The sequence below is a fragment of the Callithrix jacchus genome, chromosome X, assembly GCF_049354715.1.
Source record: "Callithrix jacchus isolate 240 chromosome X, calJac240_pri, whole genome shotgun sequence".
Lineage (NCBI taxonomy): Eukaryota > Metazoa > Chordata > Mammalia > Primates > Cebidae > Callithrix > Callithrix jacchus.
In genome coordinates, this window is record NC_133524.1 from 138,455,936 (window position 1) to 138,466,986 (window position 11,051).

Sequence of the window (11,051 nt, forward strand, 5' to 3'; positions counted from 1 at the left end):
AGGAGACTTTGAGGAGGACTGAGGGAACCCCCACCTCAGAGGACAGATTCCAACCCTACCCCTCATATCAGCCTTAGTGGGAAAATGGCTGCCGAGAGCTGAACGACGCATCCCCAGGACCGAAGAAGGGAGGAGGTGCCAGCCCTGTAGGGAATAAATAGGGAGACTTTGAGGAGGACTGAGGGAACCCCCTCAGAGGACAGATTCCCACCCTGCTCCCCGTATCAGCCCTGGCAGAGCTCCCCAGTTGGCTCAAGCTCAGCCGCAGCCCCCTCATTTCTGAGTGAAGGGTATCAGGGACGGGGAGGCCTTGGTCTGAGGGTCCCATGGCAAGTCAGCAGAGGCAGCTGCCTCTGGTTGACAGAGGGAAGATTCCCAGGCCTGCTGGGGATAAGAGGGAGGACTGAAGTGTCATATGTGCTTCAGAGCAGATGTGAGGCTGCCCCGACTGTCCCCGTGGTAGAGTATGGGATGTGGCTGCCTCCCCACTACCTCCCTCTGCTCTCAGGGATGTGGAGGTTGCTCTGAGGTTTCCTCAAGCCGGCAGAGTGGTAGGGGATGTGGCCCGGTCTGAGAAAATGTGACAAAGCTAATAGAATTCTCAGTGGGCCACAATCCCCAGAACTGTGGGGCTCTGGATGTCTCGCCAGCCCCAGCTGCAATCTTTAGCCAGAGGGGCTCTGTTGCTGCTGCTGCTCCTTTTTTCGTTTGTTTTGGGAGAAGTTTCTGTCTTGTCACCCAGGCTGGCGTGCAATGGCATGGTTTCAGCTCACTGCAACCTCCACCTCCCGGGTTCAAGTGATTGTCCTGCTTCTGCCTCCAAGGCAGCTGGGATTACAGGTGTCCAACACCGTGCCTGGCTGATTTTTGTATTTTCAGTAAGACAGAAATACATGTTGTCCAGGCTGCTGTCGATCTTCTGACCTTAGGTGGTCCACCCGCCTTGGCCTCCCAAAGGGCTGGGATTACAGGCATGAGCCAGAGTGCTCAGCCCTCTCTCACTTCTTCTTGCAGGGGGTCCAGGAACCAGGAGTTGAAGACCAGGGTCTGAGTTCCACTTCTAAACTCAGCACAGCAGAGGAGGCCCAGGCAAAGCTAGGAGTCAAGGTGAGTGCACACCCTGACAGTGTACCAAGGGCCCTACTCCCACAAACAGAGCAGACATGGCAGCACCCAGTCCTAACCACCTACTGCCATTCCTGGTGCCCCAGGCTCTGCCAGCCAACTGTGCCCTGAGGTGCTTTCTCACATTCTCCTACAGGTTCCCACAGAGCAAACGCCCTAGGAAGACAGGCGATCTGTGAGGCCTAGAGTACCATCTTAAGAGAAGGAGACTTGTAAGGCAGCCTTGTCAGAGCCATCATGGGTGAGTTGCTCAGCTGAGACCGCTCACACGGTCCCTATCTCCCTCAGGCCTGTGGGACCCCATCATTCCCATTTGTGCTCATTCACACGTTTACCTGCTGCTCCTGAACAATATTCATCATGCCTCTCTTTCCAAACCTTTCATGCCCCAGCTTTGAGCAAGACTTCCAGAGCCCAATTTTAATACTGGAGTTGGTAGATTCACAGGATCCCACAGACGAGGAACAGGAGGAAACCTCCTCCATCTACTCTTCCTCTTTCTACTTTTAATTCTCCTCCTCTTCCTCCTACTCCTCCTCCTCATCTTCTTCCTTCTCCTCATTCTCATTTTTTTCTCTGATTTTGGATGTTCAAGCAGACAAGGAGATGCCTGCTGCTGGGATGCCGAGTCTTCTCCAGAGTTCTCCTGAGAATCCTCAAAGTCCACCCGAGGGGCCTGACCAGTCTCCTCTCCAGAGTCCTGTGAGCTCCTTCATCTCCTCCACTTCATTGAGTCTTCAGAGTCCTCCTGAGAGTCCTCAGAGTCCACCTGAGGGGCCTGTACAGTCTCCTCTCCTGAGTCCTGTGAGCTCGGCCTCCACTTCACTGAGTCTTCCCCTGAGTTCCCCTGAGTATCCCCAGAGTCCTCCTGAGGGGCCGGCCCAGTATCCTCTGCAGAGTCCTGTGAGCACCGTCATCTCCTCCACTTCATTGAGTCCTCAGAGTACTCCTGAGAGTCCTCAGAGTCCACCTGAGGGGCCTGTAGAGTCTCTTCTCCTGAGTCCTGTGAGCTCCTCCTCCACTTCACTGAGTCTTCCCCTGAGTTCCCCTGAGTATCCCCCGAGTCCTCCTGAGGGGCCTGCCCAGTCTCCTCTCCAGAGTCCTGTGAGCACCTTCATCTCCTCCACTTCATTGAGTCCTCAGAGTACTCCTGAGAGTCCTCAGAGTCCACCTGAGGGGCCTGTACAGTCTCCTCTCCTGAGTCCTGTGAGCTCCTCCTCCACTTCACTGAGTCTTCCTCTGAGTTCCCCTGAGTATCCCCAGAGTCCTCCTGAGGGGCCTGCCCAGTATCCTCTGCAGAGTCCTGTGAGCACCTTCATCTCCTCCACTTCACTGAGTCCTCAGAGTACTCCTGAGAGTCCTCAGAGTCCACCTGAGGGGCCTGAACAGTCTCCTCTCCTGAGTCCTGTGAGCTCCTCCTCCACTTCACTGAGTCTTCCCCTGAGTTCCCCTGAGTATCCCCAGAGTCCCCCTGAGGGGCCTGCCCAGTCTCCTCTCCAGAGTCCTGTGAGCACCTTTATCTCCTCCACTTCATTGAGTACTCAGAGTACTCCTGAGAGTCCTCAGAGTCCACCTGAGGGGCCTGTACAGTCTCCTCTCCTGAGTCCTGTGAGCTCCTCCTCCACTTCACTGAGTCTTCCCCTGAGTTCCCCGGAGTATCCCCAGAGTCCTCCTGAGGGGCCTGCCCAGTATCCTCTGCAGAGTCCTATGAGCACCTGCATCTCCTCCACTTCATTGAGTCCTCAGAGTACTCCTGAGAGTCCTCAGAGTCCACCTGAGGGGCCTGTACAGTCTCCTCTCCTGAGTCCTGTGAGCTCCTCCTCCACTTCACTGAGTCTTCCACTGAGTTCCCCTGAGTATCCCCAGAGTCCTCCTGAGGGGCCTGCCCAGTATCCTCTGCAGAGTCCTGTGAGCACATTCATCTCCTCCACTTCACTGAGTCCTCAGAGTACTCCTGAGAGTCCTCAGAGTCCACCTGAGGGTCCTGAACAGTCTCCTCTCCTGAGTCCTGTGAGCTCCTCCTCCACTTCACTGAGTCTTCCACTGAGTTCCCCTGAGTATCCCCAGAGTCCTCCTGAGGGGCCTACCCAGTCTCCTCTCCAGAGTCCTGTGAGCACCTTCATCTCCTCCACTTCATTGAGTCCTCAGAGTCCTCCTGAGAGTCCTCAGAGTCCACCTGAGGGGCCTGTACAGTCTCCTCTCCTGAGTCCTGTGAGCTCCTCCTCCACTTCACTGAGTCTTCCCCTGAGTTCCCCTGAGTATCCCCAGAGTCCTCCTGAGGGGCCTACCCAGTCTCCTCTCCAGAGTCCTGTGAGCACCTTCATCTCCTCCACTTCATTGAGTCCTCAGAGTCCCCCTGAGAGTCCTCAGAGTCCACCTGAGGGGCCTGTACAGTCTCCTCTCCTGAGTCCTGTGAGCTCCTCCTCCACTTCACTGAGTCTTCCACTGAGTTCCCCTGAGTATCCCCAGAGTCCTCCTGAGGGGCCTGCCCAGTCTCCTCTCCAGAGTGCTCTGAGCGCCTTCGTTGCTTCCACTTCGTTGAATCTTTCCCAGCGTTTCCCTGAGAGTCCTCAGAGTCCTTCTGAGGGGCCTGCCCAGCCTGCTTTCCAAAGTTCTGTGTGGTCCTTCTCCTCCACTTCACTGAGTCTTCTCCAGAGCTTCCCTGAGAGTCCTCAGAGTCCTCCTGAGGGGCCTGCCCAGCCTATTTTCCAGAGATTTGTGTGCTCCTCCTCCTCCAGTTCATTGTGTCTTCTCCAGAGTTCTCCCAAGAGCCCTCAGAGTCCTCCTGAGGGGCCTGCACAGTCTCCTCTCCTGAGTCCTGTGAGCTGCTCCTCCACTTCACTGAGTCTTCCCCACAGTTTCCCTGAGAGTCCTCGGATTCCTCCTGAGGGGCTGTCCCAATCTCCTCTCCAGAGTCCTGTGAGCTCATTCTCCTCCTCCTCCCGCTCCTCCCCCTCCTCCCGCTCCACCCCCTCCTCCTCCTCTTCCTCCTCCTCCCCCTCTTCCTCCTCCTTCCCCTCTTCCTTCTCCCCCTCCTCTTCCTCCTCCTCTCCGTCCTCCTCCTCCTCTTCCCCCTCCCCCTCCTCCTCCTTTTCCTTCTCTTCCTCCTCCTCCTCCTCCTCCTCCAGTTCATTGAGATTTCTCCAGAGTTCTTCTGAGAGTCCTCAGAGTCCTCCTGAGGGGCCTGCGCAGTCTCCTCTCTTGAGTCCTGTGAGCTCCTCCTCCACTTCACTATGTCTTCCCCCAAGTTCCCCTGAGAGTCCTCAGTGTCCTCCTGAGTGGCCTGCGCAGTCTCCTCTCCTGAGTTTTGTGAGCTCCTTCTCGTCAATTTCACTGCGTCTTTCCCTGAGTTCCCCTGAGAGTCCTCCTGAGGGGCCTGCCGAGTTTGCTCTCCCAAGTTTGGAGTGCTCCTTCTCCTCCACTTCACTGAATCTTCTCCAGAATTTCCCTGAGAGCCCTTCCGAGGGGCCTGCCCAGTCTCCTCCCCGGAGTCCTATGAGCTCCTTCTCCTCCCTCTCTTCCAGTCCACTGTGTCTTCTCCAGAGTTCCCTTGAGAGTCCTCAGAATCCTTCTGAGGGGCCAGCCCAGTCTGCTCTCCAGAGTTTTGTCCGCTCCGTCTTCTCTGACTGTTTGAGTCTTCTCGAGAGTTCTCCTGAGTGTCCCCAGAGTCCTCCTGAGGGCCCTTCCCAGTCTGCCCTCCAGGGTCCTGTGAGCTCCTCCTTCAGTCCATTGAGTTTTCCCCCGAGTTCCCCTGAGTGTCCCCAGAGTCCTCCTGAGGGCCCTTCCCAGTCTGCCCTCCAGGGTCCTGTGAGCTCCTTCTTTGGTCCATTGAGTTTTCCCCCGAGTTCCCCTGAGTGTCCCCAGAGTCCTCCTGAGGGCCCTTCTCAGTCTGCTCTCCAGGGTCCTGTGACCTCCTTCTCCTTCAGTCCATTGAGTTTCCCCCCGAGTTTCCCTGTGTGTCCCCAGAGTCCTGAGGGCCCTTTCCAGTCTGCCCTCCAGGGTCCTGTGACCTCCTTCTCCTTCAGTCCATTGAGTTTTCCCCCGAGTTCCCCTGTGTGTCCCCAGAGTCCTGAGGGCCCTTTCCAGTCTGCCCTCCAGGGTCCTGTGACCTCCTCCTCCTTCAGTCCATTGAGTTTTCCCCCGAGTTCCCCTGTGTTTCCCCAGAGTCCTAAGTGCTCTTCGAGGTCTGCCCTCCAGAGTCCTGTGACCCCCTTCTCCTTTGGTCCATTGAGTCTAACCCCGAGTTCCCCTGAGTGTTCTCAGAGTCCTTCCGAGGGGCCTGCCCAGTCTCCTCCCCAGAGTCCTGTAAGCTCCTTCTCCCTCTCTTCCAGTCCATTGTGTGTTCTCCAGAGTTCCCCTGAGAGGCCTCAGAATCCTTCTGAGGGGCCTGCCCAGTCTGCTCTCCAGAGTTTTGTGCGCTCCTTCTTCTCTGACTGTTTGAGTCTTCTCGAGAGTTCCCCTGAGTGTCCCCAGAGTCCTCCTGAGGACCCTTCCCAGTCTTCTCTTCAGGGTCCTGTGAGCTCCTTCTCCTTCAGTCCGTTTAGTCTTACCCCGGGTTCCCCTGTGTGTCCCCAGAGTCCTGCTGAGGGACCTTCCCAGTCTGCCCCCCAGGGTCCCGTGAGCCCCTTCTCCTCATGTCCATTCCGTCTTCCCCTGAGTTCCCCTGAGTGTCCCCAGAGTCCTCCTGAGGGGCCTTCCCAGTCTGCTCTCCAGGGTCCTGTGGGCTCTTTCTACTCCTCCACTTTATGGAACCCATCCAGTGAAGAGTCCAGCAGCCCAGCAGATGAAGATACAAGAACCTCAGACACCTTACTAGACAGTGAGTCCTTGACAGATAATGAGTCCCTGACAGCCACTGAGCCCTTGGTTGCTCATACACTGGATGAAAAGGTGGATGAGTTGGTGCGGTTTCTTCTTCTCAAATATCAAGCGAAGGAGCCTGTCACAAAGGCAGAGATGCTGACGATTTTCGTCAACAGGTACAGGGGCTACTTTCCTATGATCTTCAGGAAAGCCCGTGAGTTCATAGAGATTCTTTTTGGCATTGCCCTGACAGAAGTGGGCCCCGACCACTCCTATGTCTTTGTAAATACATTAGACTTCACCTGTGAAGGGAGTCTGAGTGATGAGCAAGGCATGCCCCAGAACCGCCTCCTGACACTTATTCTGAGTATAATCTTCATAAAAGGCTCCTGTGCCTCTGAGGAGGTCATCTGGCATGTGCTGAATGGAATAGGGGTATGTGCTGGGAGGGAGCACTTCATCTTTGGGGAGCCCAGGGAGCTCCTCACTAAAGTTTGGGTACAGGAACATTACCTGGAGTACCGGGAGGTGCCCAACACTTCTCCTCCACGTTATGAATTTCTTTGGGGTCCCAGAGCCCATTCAGAAATCAGCAAGAGAAAAGTAGTAGAGTTTTTGGCCATGCTAAACAATACCGTCCCTCGTTCCTTTTCACCCTCATACAAGGATGCTTTGAAACATCTAGAAGAGAGAGCCCAGGCCACAATTGACACCACAGATGACTCCACTGTCACAGACGGTGCAAGCTCCGATGTTTCCCAGCCCGTCTTCCCCTGAGCAAAGTCTAAGGCAGAATCTTCCTTTTGAGTGTGAACAGGGCAGGCGAGTTTCTATGCCATGGAGGGCCCGGGGGAAGCTGGCGAGAACACAGTGTTTGCGTTTCTGTTCCATATGGTAGTTAAGGGATTTACCTATTTTACTTTGGGGTATTTTTCAATGCTCTTCCTTTTAATAACAGGTTTAAATAGCTTCAGAAACTTAGTTTATGGAGTTTATGAATATTAGTCACACATGTGCTGCTGTTTAACTGGTTGAGGGGTAACGGTTTGATAGTTTGTAAAACACACACACACACACACACACACGATTGGGAAAACCTGCCTTATCTGTGGTCTGTCACACTTTAATATGGTATTACTGTAGCAATTTTCTTTAAACTGTAAAAGAACTCGAATTGAATAGTGGAACAAAACAAAGGATTGTTAATATTTGCATTTCCTCATACCCTTTAGTCTGCTGTTCTTGAAAATTAAAGATACGTACCTGGTTTTCTTGGCTTGTTTAATAAAGTAGCAGAGATTAAATGATAATAAATAAAAATATCACGGACTCCTTTATTTGACGAACATTATATCAGCATTTGCTCATGGAAGTTACGTTTAGTAGTGAAGTTACTATTAAAAGCAAGACTTACACCTACTCATAAAACGGTAGAGTATAGGTACAGAAGCCATATCGGAAACTTGGTAAGATTTTTCTCTTCAATCTAAAGAGTAAGTTTAAAAAGGAGTGGGGCGGTGAGACTCCAGTTGGAGCCTTCAAACAAAAAGGCCCTGAGCTAAGGCAGTTTTGGGCTTCGGGAAACTGCACTTGCTTCTGTGGGAGCTGATTTTTATGAAGCTGGGTGGTGGCGGGGCCCAGACTCTCAGAAGGTGAGAGAAAAGCCTGGAATGGAAAGCTACTTGAGCAGTTCCCTCTGGGTGAAGGATGAGGCAGAGAGGAGTCTCCACATGGGGAAGTAATGGGAGGTGTCCTGCAGCTCTTGTGCACTTGAACACAGTACTTTTGTCCAGCCCCAGGACTTTCCCACGTTATAGCACTGTCCTTTCGATCTCCCGTGTGCTCTCGTGCAACTATGGAACCTGGCCTGCTGACTAACTTGTCACCGTGTTTCCCACTCTGAAGGCTGTACCCAGCTCTCAGTGCCAGACGCCATTGACATCTACCCTTCCCCTAACATAGACCACTCTCTGTCTCTGCAGAAGTTCCCTGACTGATCCATCCCTCTCCCTGGCTCCTCTGTGATAACAGACTTTGATGTGAATATACACTTTGAATAGTGACATTTCCATACATATGCTGGGCATCTTCACCACATTCTCAACATATTTCCAAATAGACTGCAGAGTAAAATCTAATTTGTCACACAATATACTTGTTTTAGGGATGTAAGCCTAAGGTAGATATAGCCTATTTGAAATCATCCTAATATTTGATATTTGTAGTAGGATTTTAATAAAATGCATTATTTGAAACGGGGCGCTGAACCCAAATACAGATGAATGAGCTTTTGTAGGTGATCAAATGCCAATCTTTCCTTAATAAACTTTGTAGATAAGGAAAGACTATAGAAATCACTTTGCAAATGATCTACAAGAAGACGAATTTCTAAAAAAACAAAAAAATCTTGAAACCTGCCTAGGAGGTAACAAGAGTACTTTGTGGACATGCCAGCTCTGATGAGAAAAAAAAAGTTATAGTTAAACATCCTTCCCCTGTCTCTTTTCTGTGTACCTGCCCCACAGGAAAATCTTTTTTTTGCAGTGTGCCACAGGCACATGTATAGCTGTTCAGGAATGTTCCATCGTATGGAGGGTGGCCGAGGCTCACAGGTAGATTATTTATCATACACCAAAAATAGGAGAGTATTGTCAGCCTAAAGAAATTATATAGCTTATTAAAAGGACAGTGCAAAGTGCTATTGAGGGAATAAGGTTGACTCTCCCTGCCAAGATTTACAAAATTGTTTTAAAACAGGATGTAATCTTGTTTTTGAAACGACGAGTCACTCTGTTGGTGCAAGAAAATGTTGGAAGATTTCAAGGCTATGCTGACATTCCCAGAAATAATTCCAAGAAATGAAGAAACTGTCATAAATTATAGTAGTTGGTTTTAATTGAGCACCATAATAACATATGGGAGAAACTACAAGTGCCCATTTTCATTTGTCTACCTCACCTTCTTGGGTGGTTCATTTATAGTTAGAAGCCAGTGCATCATTCCCGTGCTTTTGTTTCTGTTGAGCAGTTAACATGTGTTGTGATGTGGAGCTACAATTGGAAAGCAGCTTGGATTCTTGGGTCAGGCCAAAGCCAGGATGGACTGTGTATTAGTCTATTATACCATAACAGAATACCACAAACTGGGTGACTGAAAAAACAGAAATTATTTTCTCACATTTCTGGAGGCTAAATATCTAAGGTGAAGATGTTGGCCAGTTTGATTTCTTCCCTGGCCTCTCCGTGGCTTGCTGATTGCTACTTTCTCAGTGAATTCTTACATGGTTGTTCCTTAGTCTGTGTGTCTGTATCTTAATCTGCTCTGCTTATGAGGACACCAGTCATATTGAATATGATCCTAACCGTAAAATCTCATTTTACCTTAATTGCCTCTTCAAAGGTTCTGTCTCCAAATACGATGACATTCTGTAGTACTGGGGTTAAGACGTGGATATATCATTTTGGGGAGAGGGGGCACAATTCAGCCCATAACACCCTGCCAACTCAAACCGGAATTTATGTGCACAAAAATCAACTTGTGTTAAGCCATTTAACTTTCAGGAGATTTTTTTCTGTTCCATCAGCTTGCTTTCACTTAATCTGACTACTACAGTACTCCTCTTGCTTTTCTTAGGGTTATCTCAGTATTTTAGTTAAAAGTAAATAGCACATGTATTTTTGTGGCAAAAAATTCCAAAAATACATAGAAATTGCATTTTTTCCTTTAAAATTTTCAAAATTCAGCCTCCTACTCAGAAGTTTCCACAAGTAACAATGTGGCTGTGTAAATTTTGAAAGATGATTTTTGATTTCTGGCTTTTATAAAGATAGATGTGCTATTTTGTATATACACATGTATGTATACACACATGTATGTAATGATATAATGATATACATATAGATCTGTGACACTTGCCTTTGCCACTGTTATAGGTTCAATTGCCTCTTCTGCAAAATTCTACATTTTTAAAATTAAAATGTGACATGACTTGTAGATAGGATTATTTCAAAGGCAATCAAGTTAAAATGAGGTTATTAATGCTGGCCTCAATGGAAATCACTAAAAAGGGGATATGTAACAAACCTACACTTGCATCTCTGAATTTAAAGTTAAATAAAAATTTTAGATACATACATCAAATTTAACTGCTCTGTAAAGTTTTATTTATTTAGGCAAATATCTGTGAGTTTCCACCTTGAGCTCTGAGGTTTGATACACCAATCCTGGCTATGAGCAGAGGCCATCTGCCCCTGGGATGTGGCGACAAAGCTAAGGAAGGAAGTCAGCACATGAACAGCTGAATTGATCCTGGCCATAGTGGGTGGAGAGAACTCTAATCCTCAGGGAAATCTCTGGCAAAGCCACAAGTCAACCTTTTTTGGAATCTTAGGGCTCCTGAATCCTTCTGAGGGTCCTGTCAGGAGTAAGAATTGTTGAAAGGAAATATGCGGAGCTCTTATCCATGTGGAAAGGGAGACAGTCCTCTACGCCAATCAGGTCAGCAACCTGGCAATGCCACGAAGTCAGTAAAGTGTTTGTGGACCTGGTCAGGGTGTCTATCATCAACACAACATCCCTCCGTCATGACTTTCTGGAATAGAACTGCTCGGGTTATATGTCTTGAAATCTCAGAGTTCCAATGGTCAGCAGGAGGACTGGTCAAGTAAGAGGGGGAATAAATCCATCATCGTCCCGGGTAGCCTTTCCCTAGCTACTGTTGAGATCCAAGTCTTACCCTCAAAAAGCAAAGGCTTGTGAAAGCAGCTAGGCCTTCTATGGCTGAGACAAGGGGAAGAGAGGAAGTGCCATTTCGTCTGTTCCTCTTTGACTCATATCATCTCACTCCTCTTGTTACTGAAGTGACCAATGACCCCGACCTCTTTCAGTTCTTTCAACTCTAGCCTTACTGATGCTCTGATTTACTCATACTGCTGACCCACTAAAAGATAATCTATACGAAGACTTATTTATTATTCTGTGCATTTCTGTGTTTTTGAAGTATTTATAATAAACATTTTTAAAGTAGCTTTTGAATTTCCCTGTAATTGCGTTTTTTTTTAATAATATGAAAAAGGGTTCCACTTACGTTAGGTTTTTTATATGGATATTGAGTTATTCCACTG

At 49.4% G+C, this 11,051-nt stretch overlaps 1 protein-coding gene across 3 annotated transcripts in view; it reads left to right on the top strand.

Moving 5' to 3' along the window:
* The window catches only part of LOC108590462 (uncharacterized), a 56,212-nt gene extending 48,144 nt beyond the window's left edge, over positions 1-8,068 (top strand). For 2 of the 3 annotated variants that reach the window (XM_078363881.1, XM_078363882.1), the window contains 3 exons: positions 1,015-1,107; positions 1,262-1,366; positions 1,721-8,068. In XM_078363881.1, coding sequence (XP_078220007.1) covers positions 1,363-1,366; positions 1,721-6,705 — 4,989 coding nt within the window. In that variant the 5' untranslated portion in view covers positions 1,015-1,107; positions 1,262-1,362 and the 3' untranslated portion in view covers positions 6,706-8,068. The remainder of the gene's footprint in view (positions 1-1,014; positions 1,108-1,261; positions 1,367-1,720) is intronic. The other variant, XM_054250836.2, reaches the window with a different exon arrangement.
* The last annotated feature ends 2,983 nt before the right edge of the window (positions 8,069-11,051 follow it).